This window comes from Trifolium pratense, linkage group LG2 (genome assembly GCF_020283565.1).
Source record: "Trifolium pratense cultivar HEN17-A07 linkage group LG2, ARS_RC_1.1, whole genome shotgun sequence".
NCBI lineage: Eukaryota > Viridiplantae > Streptophyta > Magnoliopsida > Fabales > Fabaceae > Trifolium > Trifolium pratense.
Window position 1 is genome coordinate 11814468 of NC_060060.1, and position 15376 is coordinate 11829843.

At 30.4% G+C, this 15376-nt stretch overlaps 2 protein-coding genes across 2 annotated transcripts; both read left to right on the forward strand.

Annotated features, from left to right (window-relative positions):
• Window positions 1-5680: 5680 nt before the first annotated feature.
• Window positions 5681-13718, forward strand: LOC123910326 (epoxide hydrolase 4-like). The gene is made up of 4 exons (XM_045961421.1): window positions 5681-6463; window positions 13127-13216; window positions 13301-13368; window positions 13491-13718. The coding sequence occupies exons 1-4, from the start codon at window positions 5849-5851 to the stop codon at window positions 13621-13623; spliced, it is 906 nt and encodes a 301-aa protein (XP_045817377.1). The 5' UTR covers window positions 5681-5848; the 3' UTR covers window positions 13624-13718.
• Window positions 10631-12127, forward strand: LOC123910324 (alkylbase DNA glycosidase-like protein mag2). The gene has a single exon (XM_045961420.1). The coding sequence runs from the start codon at window positions 10686-10688 to the stop codon at window positions 11511-11513; it is 828 nt and encodes a 275-aa protein (XP_045817376.1). The 5' UTR covers window positions 10631-10685; the 3' UTR covers window positions 11514-12127.
• Window positions 13719-15376: the final 1658 nt, after the last annotated feature.

Below are 15376 nucleotides of genomic sequence, written 5' to 3' on the forward strand. Positions count from 1 at the left end.
CCTTTTACTTATTCTCATTAAATTAAATCCAATCTGCTTTTAATTTACTCTCTATCTCTTATCTTTTCCATAATCAATAACCAATAAAAATTGTTTCCTGATAATTTGGGACGGTTGGAGTATTTGTATATATTTTAACCTTATAAGTTATGAATATGAAATTTGACTTTTGCCAATTTTTTTATTTATGTTTTGAAATATAAATCCAGAGTTCTCCAATAATTGATTGGACTCTTCTTTGAATTTATATTACATCAATTTATTCTATCAATTTTAATAAATGAATATAATTATTTTTAGTAAAACATAAAAAGCGTTTCATCGTAAATAAGATAAATGTCAGTGGCCCCTCTTTGTGTGCCTAGATGAGTACGTTATTAGGTTTATAATATTTTGTTTACCAATAGATTTATATATTGATGATCATTATTTTTTACTAAATATTTATGAACATTAAGATCTCACTATTTGATTTTTATGTTGCTATTTCAAATTTTGATAATTATTCTAATAAAAAACATTAATCAAGATCATTATTATTGTTATTTATATAGTGAAATATGATTATGCATAATGTACCAAAAAAAAAATGATTATCCATAATTTAGCCGTGCATCGCACGGGTGGAATGACTAGTTATTTTAATAGAGAAAAACACTTAATTAATTCAATAAACCAAAATTTGCAATTTATTTAAAATGACTCTAAATTAAACACTAAACTAATAAAATTATATTAAAAACTTAATTAAAAAAATTATAAAAATAACGACTGACGATGATTCATCAACCATCATAATTAGACTGCAGTGCTCTTACAACAGATTGTGAGTCACTTTCAAAGTTTATTTTACTCTTTAATATTTGCGGCGCGCCCACATTTTTTTATAGATGCGTCATCGACATCATATTCAGATGTAATTTTGTTTTTTAAAACATCATACTCGCTTTGTCTCAAAATATAAATAAAAGTTGGTTAATAAAAATGAATGTATTTAGTACAAATTTTTAATTAAATACATCAAATTTCTTTGATAAATTTTTGCTTATATTTTGAAATGAACGGAGTATAATATATACCTGTAATTTTGAGTCAGCTATCGTGTTGTTATTTTCATGACAACTTTATCACATGGCTCACCCATCTTCGGTCCAGTATTCATGGCTTCTTTTGGCAAAAATATATGATGGAGTTAGTTAGTTAGTAGTTACTATTATTACTATTAATTGCGCTTCATGAGTTGGTGATCTGTTTCATCATATATACTCTATCAATGTCAAAAAATATATAAGTAAAAATTAGTCAACAAAACTTATTATATTTAGTTCAAATTTTAAATCAAATACATTAAATTTCTTTGATTCATTGTTTCTCACGCTAGAGTTGTCATACTCATCTCAAAACTCACAGAATAAAGAAGAAGAAGTGTTAGTAACAATTCAAAAGAACAAATAGAAAATCATAAGACTTGTTAATACTATCTTCTTTCATAAAAACACAAGAATTAAGAAGAGTAGTTTTGCATTAAATTTATCAATAACATACTCTATTTTTTCAAAACTAGCCTTCAATTATTAAGAGATAAATAATACTTATATTTTATTTATATCCAATTAATTATGGATATTTTTGTGAAGATTTAATTAATGTACCTCAAAATTTGAAAAGAGTGTTAAATTAGACAACAAAATCTTGCAAAAAGAACAAATCGTTAGTTGGTTCAGTGGTGAATGGTGATTGATGTTGAACTTGGTATAGAAGATCACAGTTCGATTCCCCGCAACTGCGATCGGTCGGGGACTAGAACCACTTGATGTCAGAACCGACCATCAAACCAGATTAAACTGATGGTAAAATAAATAAAAAAGAATTTGCAAATTTTTTTTATATATTTAAACTGAAGTAGTATTAATCAAAACGATCGAGATACTTATTCTGCAATTAGCATCGGTTCAGTACTACAAATATTGCTAGCTTGCCTCTACTCAAAAAAGGCTTTTATCGAGGAGTAATGTGTATAAATAATTAATAGATTTGTCTAACATGTATAACATTGCACATGTTAAATAACTTAAACTAATAATTTTACTGAAAAATAATAACTACTATTTTTTTTGGTCAACAACTATATTTTTTTAAATTGTACATTTAATATAAAATGCATAAATTTTAATACAAAATTTACTATATTTTAAACTTTAACATGTATAAATTTGCACATAATAGAAAAACTCATAATTAATTAATAGTAATTGTTAGTAGTAGCATGCAGCAGGGGCGTCTCCGAGTTTTAGGAAGCTCTGTGCAAAATATAAAAGTGATCCTTAAAAAAATTGTCGATTTAAATTGCATATAATATAAAAAAAAACCATTCTTATTCTTGTAAACATATAAATTATCAATATTAAACCAATTCCATTAAATCAAATGAGACAAAAAATATAAAATGAACTAGAACCAGGGCCGGTACAGGATTTGATAGAGTGACCTTGAAGTTCACAAAATGCACAGTTTACTACACCACTTGGCCAATCCCAATTTATGTTTTAAAATGACATTAGCAAATATATAATATCTAAGTTAGTAAATTTGGTCCAAAAAATTGGACAAACAGGCCCCAAAAAATTTGAGGCCCAGATCCATAGCACATCCTGCACTTGGTCTGGGCCGGCCCTGACTAGAACTATATTTACGAGTATAGATAATTAATCTATTGATACTCACATGATATTTTATGAACATTAACAATATATAACTTATATTTTAGGGCCTAAAAATTAATCTATTAATATACATATGATATTTTATAGGTATAAATAATATATAAGTAATATTATATATAGGACCTCAAAATTTTGAGGTCCGATGTCGTCGCACATCCCGCACATGTGTGCAGGCCGCCCCTGACATGCAGTACTACTAGTTTCAATACAAGTTATAGTTGACAGACTAGACACTTCCTCCGTTCCAAAATGTGTGACCCATTTTGATTATATGCACTATGCATATAATTTGTTTTGACCATATTTTTCTACTAATAAAAAAAAAATAGCATATAAGATGTTGGATTCGTCGAGATGAATATTTTCAAAATATCAAATTTTTATAATTTTTACTATTATACAATTAAAAATATTAATCGTCAAAGTTGTGTATCAACATACGTGAAACAGTCAAATGTGTCACTCATTTTGGGACAGAGGGAGTATAGTACTAGACTATAGTTGACGTATTACCCTTTTATGCATAGACAATGCACAACCGCAAATGGATGAGAATAAGCCAGATCGCCCTACAGAGACATACAATTTAGTCTATATAAGTTCAGGTCAAGCTATTTTTTTAAATAGAGCAAATCAATGTTTTTTTTTATATAAGTTTATTTAGTTAAAATAGTCAGGTTGCAGACCAATAAAAAGTCTTTTAGGCCTATTTAAATAAATATGAATAATATTTTTACTATTATTATTATATATTAAAATTTGTACTTTCATTAAATTATAAATCTATTAATTTTTTCGGTAATTTAAGTTTATTAATCAACATTAATTTTTTACATATATAATTGTATTATTATAAACTAAAATTGGAATATGATGACGTTATGTAGTCAAATTTTCTATAATATCATGTTAAATAGTATCAAAAGAGAGTTTAATCTCATTGATTTATTAGTTCATTAATATATTCTCTAAAATATCATTGATTTATGTCATATTTTAATAAACTCCAATAATATGTTTATAAGCTTATGAAATAGTAATTTCACTTCGAATCTCACCTGCTCAATTGTACACAATATTAGCATACATTTTATAATGGGTAAATAGTGTTATACCCCCTGCAAAATAGGCGAGTTTTGCGTTACCCCCCTGCAAAATATTTTTTTGAGATTACACCCCTGCAATGTCAAGATTCCTTGCGTTACCCCCCTGGCTCAACAAGTGAGCATATGACATGGAAGAATCTTGATGTGGCATGACACGTGGAAATTAATTTATTTTTAATTGCCAACTCATTAATTAATGTGGGTTTTTAATTAAAAAAATGAAAAAAAAAACTTAAAAGTTGTTATATTTTTATGAACTTACTTAAAAGAAAGTTTTTTTTTTTTTTTTTACTAAAAGTTGTTATTATATATAAAAAAAAAATTCTTTTTTTTTTTGACTAAAAGATTTCTTTTTTTTTTTGACTAAAAGTTGTTATTATATATAAAAAAAAAATGATTTCTTTTTTTTTTTTTGACTAAAAGTTGTTATTATTTAGTCAAAAAATAAATTTTTTTTATATATAATAACAACTTTTAGTCAAAAAAAAAAAGAAATCTTTTTTTTTTACATATAATAACAACTTTTAGTCAAAAAAAAAGAAATCTTTTAGTAAAAATAAAAAAAATCTTTTTTTTTATATATAATAACAACTTTTAGTCAAAAAAAAAAATAAATCTTTTAGTAAAAAAAAAATAATTTTTTTTTTTTATATATAATAACAACTTTTAGTCAAAAAAAAAATAAATCTTTTAGTCAAAAAAAAAAGAAATCTTTTTTTTTATATATATAATAACAACTTTTAGTCAAAAAAAAAAAGAAATATATATTTTTTTATATATATAATAACAACTTTTAGTCAAAAAAAAAAAAACTTTTAGTCAAAAAAAAAAAAAAAATATTTCTTTTAAGTAAGTTCATAAAAATATAACAACTTTTAAGTTTTTTTTTCATTTTTTTAATTAAAAACCCACATTAATTAATGAGTTGGCAATTGAAAATAAATAAAAAATAAATTAATTTCCACGTGTCATGCTACGTCAAGATTCTTCCATGTCATATGCCCACTTGTTGAGCCAGGGGGGTAACGCACGGAATCTTGACATTGCAGGGGGGGTAATCTCAAAAAAATATTTTGCAGGGGGGGTAACGCAAAACTCGCCTATTTTGCAGGGGGGTATAACACTATTTACCCTTTTATAATTTATTTTTTGAGCCAATCTTAAATTTTTCTTCTTATTTTTATACGTTTCTTTTTCTTCTCCAAACTTATCTTTTATCTCAATATATATATCTATTATTATTATATTTAATTATGGTTTGATTATTTAATTTTGCTTGTTAAAATTAAAATTAGATTAAGATTTCATAGTTGCTTGTGTTCAAACACTTGAATTTGTGTAATGTTAGTTTTTTTAGTGTACATATTTAAATGTAAAGAGCTTATTGAGTATAAGAGTTCATGATGTAATTAATGCTATAAATATTTATATAAATTATTTATTTTTATTTTTTTGTCAAGTAGTATAGTGGTTAGAAATTTCACTCTTAAGGTGGATAAGTGGGATGACCGGAGTTCGAACCCCGTGTTAAGAGTCTCACATCGGTTGAGAGATGGCCTGACTAAGTGTTTATACACTAGAGGCAATCCTCACCTTACAAGCGGAAACCCGATCGGATACCCGGAAGCAGACGGCCCAGCTGATCGTGGAGAGGCTCTGATACCATCTTAGAAATAAGTAATTGGGCATGACTCATTCTTACAAAATCGGCTTGTAAGGTAAGAATTGCCTCTAAGTATATAAACACTTAGTCATGTCATCTCTCAACCGATGTGAGACTTTGACATCCCGGCCCGTGCATATATAAGAGTATGCAACAATATGCATTTTTTTTTTAAGTAGCGCAGGCAGTAGGCATTAATGTACGTATACTAGTTGGTTGGTTGTTTGCTAGCTATTTTCGTTTGATTATCGTATTATATAGTAGCAACGCGTACCAATCAAAATATGTTGTACTTTCATAGAGTTCATATTGCTTAAAGTTAAAACATTGCTAAGAGAAGAACAAATTAATCAAACATGGTGAACACGGTGACACTTATTTGGTCATTGGGTAAATGGACAGTGAAGATGGCTGGTGTGAAGCCTTACATGGTGGAGATAGAGCCAGGTACAGTTATGAGGTTTTGGGTTCCATCTGAAACCATTTCAAAACCCACCAAGCCAGTGGTGGTTCTCCTCCATGGCTTCTCCAGCGACGGACTTACAACTTGGTTGTCACAAATCATCATGTTAGCCAAAAACTACGCCGTTTACGTGCCAAACTTAATTTTCTTTGGCGGCTCCACAACTGATAAGCCGGACCGGTCACCGACTTTTCAAGCCGGGTGTTTGGCGGCAGGGTTAAAGAAACTCGGGGTGGAGAAATGTGTTGTGGTTGGATTTAGTTATGGTGGAATGGTGGCGTTTCAAATGGCTGAGCTGTATAGTGAGCTGGTTCAAGCTGTGGTTGTAACTGGCTCGATTTTGGCTATACAAGAGTCTATGATTAGTAGTAGTGTAGTGGAAAATGTTGGGTCTTCTTGGTCGGAAATATTATTACCATCTTCTGTTGAGGGATTAAAGTCACTTCTCTCTACTGGATTATATAGAAACATTCGATTTCCCAACCGTGTGTTAAGTGACTTTCTTAAGGTTTGTTTTTCCTTATTTGTTTAGAATAATCATAATGATATTAGGACACTATTTTTTTTCTAGACCTGCAACAACTCGTTAATCACATTTAAAAATATGGTTAATTCAGTAATGTAGATTATCAACTAGGTATAAAGAAAATTAGATGATCAACCATGAAATATTTTTTTTTAAACAAACTCAATAATTATTCCGTCCAAAAAAATTACACAAATCCATTATTAATCAATTATTAGAACAGGAGAATGTTTTGTATAAAAAAGAAGTCTATTTTTTTTTATTTTTTTTTGAATTTATTTAGATATTCTCTCTGATCTTTTTTATAATAACATTTTAGAGAAAAAAAATTTAGTGGGTCTGGTTATGGTGCATAAGCCCAAGCTTATGCACCGTGCATAATTGCTATGCGCGCCTCCCATATTGCTACGCGCGCCCCCCAACTGCTACGCCCTCCCCTCAATTGCTACGCGCCCCCCCCATTTTCTAGCCCCCCCAATTTCTAGCGCACCCCCCAGGTTTTTTTTTTTTTTAGATTTCTAGCGCACCCCTCAGATTTTTTTTATCACGCTTTTAATTTTGATTGATTGAATTTTATTTTATTGATTAGCGATAAATTTCAGAGTATTATGTATGGTTAATTATTTTAGTAGTTAGTTTTAAACTAAAATCATGCCAAAACCATTTCTGCTGTAGAATGGTTTCAAAGATGTGTACTCCAAAACCATTTGTGTTGTGGAATGGTTTCAGAGATCTGTACTCCAAAACTATTTAATGTACTTAATTATGTCAAAATCATTTTAATTTAAAATGATTTTAACCGAAACCATAAGTATAACTTAATGGTGTCACTATTGTTGTATCTGAAAACCAAAGTAGCTCTTTTATGGTTTCAAATAAAACATTTATATTTAATTTAAAATAAATATTATAACTGAAACCATAAGTGTGACTTAATGGTTTCATTAGTTTTGTATCTGAAACCAAAATAGCCCTTTTATGGTTTCTAATAAAATATCCATATTTAATTTAAAATAAATATTTTAACCGAAACCATAAGTATAACTTAATGGTGTCACTAGTGTTGTATCTGAAAACCAAAGTAGCTCTCTTATGGTTTCAAATAAAATATTTATATTTAATTTAAAATAAATATTATAACTAAAACCATATTTTATTCATATTTTATTCATAATGATTTTCAAAATAACATTGCATAAATAACCAATGATTTTGTAACAAAATTAGGGGAGAAAAAGAATAAAATCTGGGGGTGTAAAACTGGGTAAACAACAAAACCAACAAAAAAACAAAAAAGGAACTGGGCTTTCAGGCCTAGTAGGCTAAAAATAAAAACAAAACGTGTGCATCAGCAGAAAGGGGGTGGGGATAGCGAGCCTTTGGGGGGGCTGGGGGGCGCGCGCGAGAAACTTCTGGGGGGGCGCGCGAGTAATTCTGGGCTTATGCACCATGCATAAACATCCCCCTTATGCATAATAACCTTTGCCTATGGTGGAGTATTATCGACTTGAATTTAATTTATAGGCACCGTCGGTGTAAAGTTATTTTGCACATGCGTCTAGTAATATACCGACACATCATTTATGGTCATTAAAAACACATGATGTGTCACATTCATTAAATAATGTGACAACGCATCATTGAATGTATTTGTAAAAAAAAATTACACCAACTATGCACGACAATTAAACTCCCATGACTTTGGTGACATTATCATTAAATATTGCAGGTGATGTTCTCAAATAGGAAGGAGCGAAGTGAGCTATTAGAGGTTAGACCTTAGCTACAAAGACATCAACATCCCAAAATTTTCACAGGTACTTATTTTCATTGCAGTCTCCATAACATATATTTATCCGGACACAAATATAACTAAAAAAATACTTCAAATTTTGGTCGTCATTATAAGCAAAAATTAAATATTTTTAAACTAATTAATACTACTATTTCTAATATACTCTTATTTAATTCTATTTTATTGTAGGCATTTATTTTACTTTTACACTTTTCAAAATGGGTAATATAATAAGGAGAATCACTTAACTCATGTTTTGCATTAAATCAAGAAAATTAACTACACTTAACTAAATTTCATAAACACCGTGTAAATAATTTTTTTTGTTTATATTTGTGTCCGGAGAGAATACAATTCTTTGAAAATGTATGCTTATAACTGCACAACTTCCCTTTGCAGCGGATACATTTCTTATGGGGGGAGGAAGATAAAGTTTTCAAACTAGAAGTTGCGCACAACATGAAAGAGTATGATATTTTTATCACATACACTCTCGGTTGCTTTTTAAGTGTTCGTTTAAAATAGTAACATCAAATTAATAAATTGTATTTTTGCATTTTATTTTTCTATTATATCCTAATTTTAATCCATCAATAAATTCTTTTTTTTTCCACACATTTTTTGTTTTTACACACACTTTCTCTTTCCAAAAAATTTAATACTCCCTCCGGCCTCAATATATAAGCAAAAGTAGCTTTTTTAGATTCATTGAAAAATGAGTGTATTTAGTCTAAAATAAATTATCATGTAAAAAAAAATTAATATGTTATGTACAAAAAAAAATTCTAAAATAAACTTTTGTTTTCCAAAAATATAGCATTAATTAGTTTTATTGAAAAAGATAAGAGTAATTGACAAATGGTACGACATTTTCGAACACTTAAAATGGAACAAATATTTATAAAGAAAATGTTAAGTAGTGTATTTGAGATATTGATTAAAGAAATCACATATAAAAATGTGATTTCAGAATTTGAGTGAACAATATTTTAAAAAATATAGTATTATTTTTAATGTAAAGTTTTCTTTTTTGTTCTTTAGTTAGTGTTCCGGGACACTAGTTAAAGGAAAAAAAGAAAAATTTTTACATTAAAAATAATATTTTTTATATTTTAAAAATATTGATCACACAAGTTCTAAGATAACTTTTTTTATATTTAATTTTCTTATCTAATACCTAGAAAACACTAAGTTAACATTCTTCTTATTTCAAACTATATATTCGTAAGGTTTATCAAGTTGCTTAATTAATTTATCTTGATCACATAATTATAATTATTGATTATTGACGCATATGATAGAAAGCTGGGAAATAACGCAACGATTGAAGTAATAAAAAAGGCCGGTCACTTGGCACATTTGGAACGACCATGTATTTATATTAGGTGTTTAAAGAAGTTTCTTTCTTCTATTATGCTTGGTGAAATAAAATAATTCAATGCACATCCTATGAATATGTAAGAAGGGAAGTTTGGTATTTGTATTTGTTTCCGCGATAGTTCGGGTTCTCTTGTTCAAGCTCACACTATGGTGTTCCCTTTCATAGCTTCAACAATAGAATGTGAAGACACCGCATTGCAGCATGCTCTCTTGATAGCCGTATCTTGTGGTTTCGAGCGTGTCAAGTTCGAAAGCTATTGTCAAATGGTTGTGAATGCAACAAATAATGGTTGTATTTATCTGAACGAGCTTGAATCCTTAGTTGTATTTTCACTATTATATTTGATGAAATGAAATGTGTTTTTTTTGCTTAAAAAAAATCTTATGAATATGTCAAGGGTGTGTTTAGTACGTAAGTACTTACAGTATTTAATAGTAAGTTACTTTAGGAAGTCCAAGTCTTAAATAAGTTTTTTTTTTTTTTTTACAAAATAATATTTATAGCATTTCATTCATAATCAAATGACTTATAAATGTCGGTATATCATTGAAAATATGGGTGCGAGTTATAGATGGGGCTACCTTGGCTAAAACATGAGCTACCTCATTCGTTTGTCTCATATTAAGCTCAATATGAGAGTTTTCGACATATGACTTAAAACTACGGATACATTCATTTATCACATCCTCAAACTCCGTAATATCAAATCCTCTCTTATGAAAATATTTATAATTTCACTAAATCACATTCTTACCGTATATTTTATTTTTAGACTTAAATATGATTTTAATCAACCCACTTGGGTTAGTTTGGGCGTATGATGTTATTGAATTGAGACTTGTGAGTGTGTCCCTTCTTACGATTTCAGGTTCAATTCTCACTGTGCCAATTTGAGTAGGCTAATTTAATTTCTTAAAAAAAAAAAAAAATTGTCATTACAATCTCCTGCTAATTACTTGCTTAATTCATCCCCAACCAATCACCAAACCCTAAATCAGAAACATCATAATTTCTTCACCCCCAAAACCATGAAACGAACTCGATCCCAAACCAAATCCAATTCCATTTCCAACAACAATCCACAACCCCAAATCAAAACCCTAAACTCTTCAAAAATCCCTTTCCCCGCCAAAAAAATCCCAAAACTCACCACCAAAAAACCAATTCTTCCACCTTCATCATCACCACCACCACCACCACCAATCGCAAAACCATTATCATCAACCGGAGAACTCGAAACCGCCCTCAACCACCTCCGTGCCGCCGATCCACTCCTCTCAACCATAATCAACACCTTCCCTTCTCCCCAATTCTCAAACAAAATCACGCCTTTCTTTTCTCTCATCAAAACCCTAATTTCCCAACAACTCTCAAACAAAGCTTCATCATCAATCGAAAACCGTTTCATTTCTCTCTTTGATTCACAATCTTCAATTCTCCCAAACGCGGTTCTATCCCTTACCCCAACTCAGCTTCGTGAAGTCGGAATCTCAGGACCAAAAGCAACCTACATTCATGATCTTTCGACGAAATACGCTAATGGGTTTTTATCGGATTCATCGATTATTGAGATGGATGATGAAATGTTGTATGAGAAATTAATGTCGGTTAAAGGAATTGGACCTTGGTCTGTTCATATGTTTATGATTTTTACACTTCATCGTCCTGATGTTTTGCCTGTTGGTGATCTTGTTGTGAGAAGAGGTGTGGAAAAATTGTATGGTCTTAAGGGTTTGCCTTCACCTTCACAAATGGAGGTTTTGTGTGAGAAATGGAAGCCTTATAGGTCTGTTGGGTCTTGGTATATGTATAGATTTGTTGAAGCTAAAGGGGTTTTGCCAAGTCATACTACTTAGTTTATGTTCGAAGATTTAGTGAAGTTTCAAAGTGTAGGCCTTTGCCAGAATTACAGTGGTTCACCTGCCAATTTGACCGATGATCCAAACAAAGTTTTATAGCGTGTTTGGTTGCGTGGTGGGCTGCCGCAGTTGTGTGTCTGGAGCCTCTTAAACGCGGAAAATGAGAAGCTGGGATTTGGTGTGTCAAAACAATGCGTGTTTGCAGGCTTTCTAAACGCTAAAACAAACACTTGCTTAGTGTCATGAAGTTGTATTTGTGTTTCAAGTTCTAACCTTTGCTATTTTGTTAGTCTTTGAACATGTGGCTGATTTGTGTTAGAACCAGACAATCAGTAATGTTTTGTATTTATGGTTTAGTGAAAATCAATTGGGTTGCTTGTTTGAGAAGGAAAAGTTGTTTGAAGATGCTAAGGCATAGGTATAGGGGTGTGTGGTTTGGATGGATAATATGAAACTTTTGGAGGACAAGTTTAGAGAGATAAATGTCATGATATTAACATCTGAGATGAATGAATATTTACACGGCCTTTAGTTGCTTTGTGCATGTTTGAATTGATTGTGAGTTTGATATTATTTTGAGACTCGGAAGTATAGTTTTTGTCAAAATTATAGTACAGGTTATGATTCTGCCATTGCCAAACCAAAAACGCACATGCTGTGTCAAGGTATTTGTTTGATTCGTTTGTTGGATCAGATGTGTGTGTAGGACGATTCTCTCTCGGGCAATGCCTTATATTGTTTGCTTGGGATGATAATTATTTTGTAGGACTTTGCTATTGAACATATTGTGTGCAGAGGTTTTGTTGAGATTATTATATACCAAAGATGAAAGATCCAGTTAAGTCTAAAGGAATGATCAGTCTAGGTCTGCAACTAGGTTTTGGTGCTTTGAATCTTTGATGTGAATTATGGTGCACAGTTTATTGTTTAAGGTATGTTTAAGTGGTCTTGATGAACTCAGAGGTGTACTGATGAAGAGGGAAAACATTTATGTGCTGCATTGGTTAAAAGAATAAACATGAGCATATGGTGTTTGTGAGCATATTGTCAATGTGAGTTTTTGCCATCCTAATGAATTTCTAGAACAGGAAAAATATTGTATACAAAAAAAATGTATAATTTAATTTTTAGTAACTTAGATACCCCGGTCAAAAAAAAAGAAGTAACTTAGATACTTTATTTCTGGAGTCAAATTAAGAACCAGTTAAAAATGTATTTAATTTAACCACATGATTAACGACAATGTCATAATTTTAAACGTGATCTAAATTCATCATCTACTTAGGTGATTAATCGGAAGAATTAGAGTCCACGAAATATTTTTCTCGATATATAGAATAGGAGTATTATAGTTCAAATATATTAATTATATTATACAATAAAACTAAAAAAATAAATTTACTTATAAAATGTCACTTCATATTGATTGGGCTGATTCTAAGAACGATTTCCTTACCTTGTGCTTATCAAAGCACCTACTGCACAGTACTTCTATAGACACACATCGCATTGTTATTTAGCATGATGCTAAATTGAGAATAACCTACAACTATATTATGGAAAAATTAATATATTATGGATTTTTGTGAGCATCATATTATTAATTGCAGGTGATGTTCTCGAATAGGAAGGAGAGAAGTGAACTATTAGAGGCCTTAGAACTTAGCTACAAAGACATCAACATTCCAAATTTTTCACAGGTAATTTATCTTCATAATTTCGACTCTAAATATGTGTTTTTTATTTAATTAATTAATAATAACTAAACAACTTTCCCTTTGCAGCGGATACATCTTTTATGGGGTGAGAAAGATAAAATTTTCAAACTAGAGGTTGCACACAACATAAAAGAGTAGGAAATCTTCATCACATACTTATAATTATTTCAAATTATTTCGTAAAGTTTATCAAGTTGCTTAAACTTTATCTTGATCAGAATCAAATACTTAATTATAATTACCGATATACATACAGGAAGCTAGGAAATAACGCAACAATTGAAGTAATAAAGAAGGCTGGCCACTTAGTTAATATGGAGCGACCCTTTATTTATAATAGGTGTCTAAAGAAGTTTCTTTCGTCCATTATGCTTGATGAAATAAAATAACCATATTCACATCTAGGGGTGGACAAGACCTGCTGGACCGAACCAAACCGGTTCACCCGAACGATTTTTTATGTCACGGGTCGGTTTTAAATGGACTTCGGGTTCAAAAAATGAAAAAAACAGTTTAAAACGGGTTCACTTGGTCGGGTTCGGTTTTTTAAATTACACCCATCGGTGTCCGAACCGGCCCGAATATTCTTATCTCATGTCAGTGAATTAGACTTATTCCTGTGTTTATCTGTAACTCTGTATAGTCTAGTATTTAATATTATTTTTTTTAAAAGTAAGTAATGAATGCTTTCAATTTTGACTTGACATATGGATATAGGTGGACATAATGCATTCACGTAATAAATTTCTTTTACTAGACTACTATAAAAAAAAGTATATTAAGTTTATTATTATTATTATTATTATTATTATTATTATTATAAAAAGAAGGTTGTAATAGTAGACTTAGTGACTTATCTCTTTCTCCTTCATTCTTTCTTGTCCACCGCCGCTGGCCCTTCTCTCACCACCCAAAATCAGATAAACTCAAGTCTCCTCCATCTTCTTCTTCTTCTTCTTCTTCTTCTTCTTCTTCTTCTTCTTCTTCTTCTTTAACCTTAGATTTTTACTTATTTTTGTTATGAATCAATGTTTTCTCATTTTGTATTATGAATCTAAGTTTTCTCATTTTGTATTATGAATCTAAGGCTTTTATTTTCTGGTTTTGATCTGTGTAAGACTTTTGTTTGTAAAAAAATAAAATTTTGGTTGAGAGATGTTACCCATGGGTACCCATCCGTGAACCCGTAAACCGAAAGACCCGAAACCCGCTCAATCCGAATGAAAAAAAGGGTCGAATTGGGTCAGCATCTTCCACCCGTGGGCTGGGTCGGATCAGGGTTTTGGCCCCGAACCCGTCCGACCCGAACCGTTGTCCACCCCTATTCACATCTATGAATATGTAAATGGTGTGTTTGGTAAGTAATTATTTAATAAGTGAGAAGATCTTAGATAGGTACAATGTTGAGGTACTCACACATAAAAAGAAAAAAAAATATAATTTTATGTGTGCGCGTCAAAATAATTTATATTTAAAGTTATGCACCACCAAGTATTTCTCTAAATAAATTTTAGGGAGTTCAAATTAAGCTCTAAATTATTAGTAGTGTTATGAACTATTTCTAGAGAATAACTAGAATAGAGAAGAATGAGAGAAATGGAGAAGAGAAAGGAATAGACTATTGTATTGTTCTATTCAAGGTGTATGACACATTGTATCATATGCTCTATTTATAGGATAATATATGGGCCAATGAGTATGGGCCAAGACTAATGGACATCTACTAATATATTCATAACACTCCCCCTTAGATGTCCATTGAGGATATGCCTCATTAAAACCTTACTAGAGAAAAACCTATTGGGAAAAAATCCTAGTGAAGGAAAAAGAGTACATAGTCTTTTGTGTGTGAACTGCCTCATTAAAAACCTTACCAGGAAAACCCAGTGGGATAAAACCATGGTGAAGGGAAAAAGAGTGCAGAACATATTTATATCTCCCCCTGATAAATACAAATATATCTAAGAAGAAAAATGTCAAATAATCTTCAATATTAGTTGCTCCAAAGCTTTGACAATTGGTGATGACATGTTGACAATCTTATATCTTCGTTATTATATTCTTCAAATTAGCAGTGTTTGTAATATGATCTTCATGTTGAATTGTAGCAAAAACCCTTTATAAGAAAAATCACAACCCCTT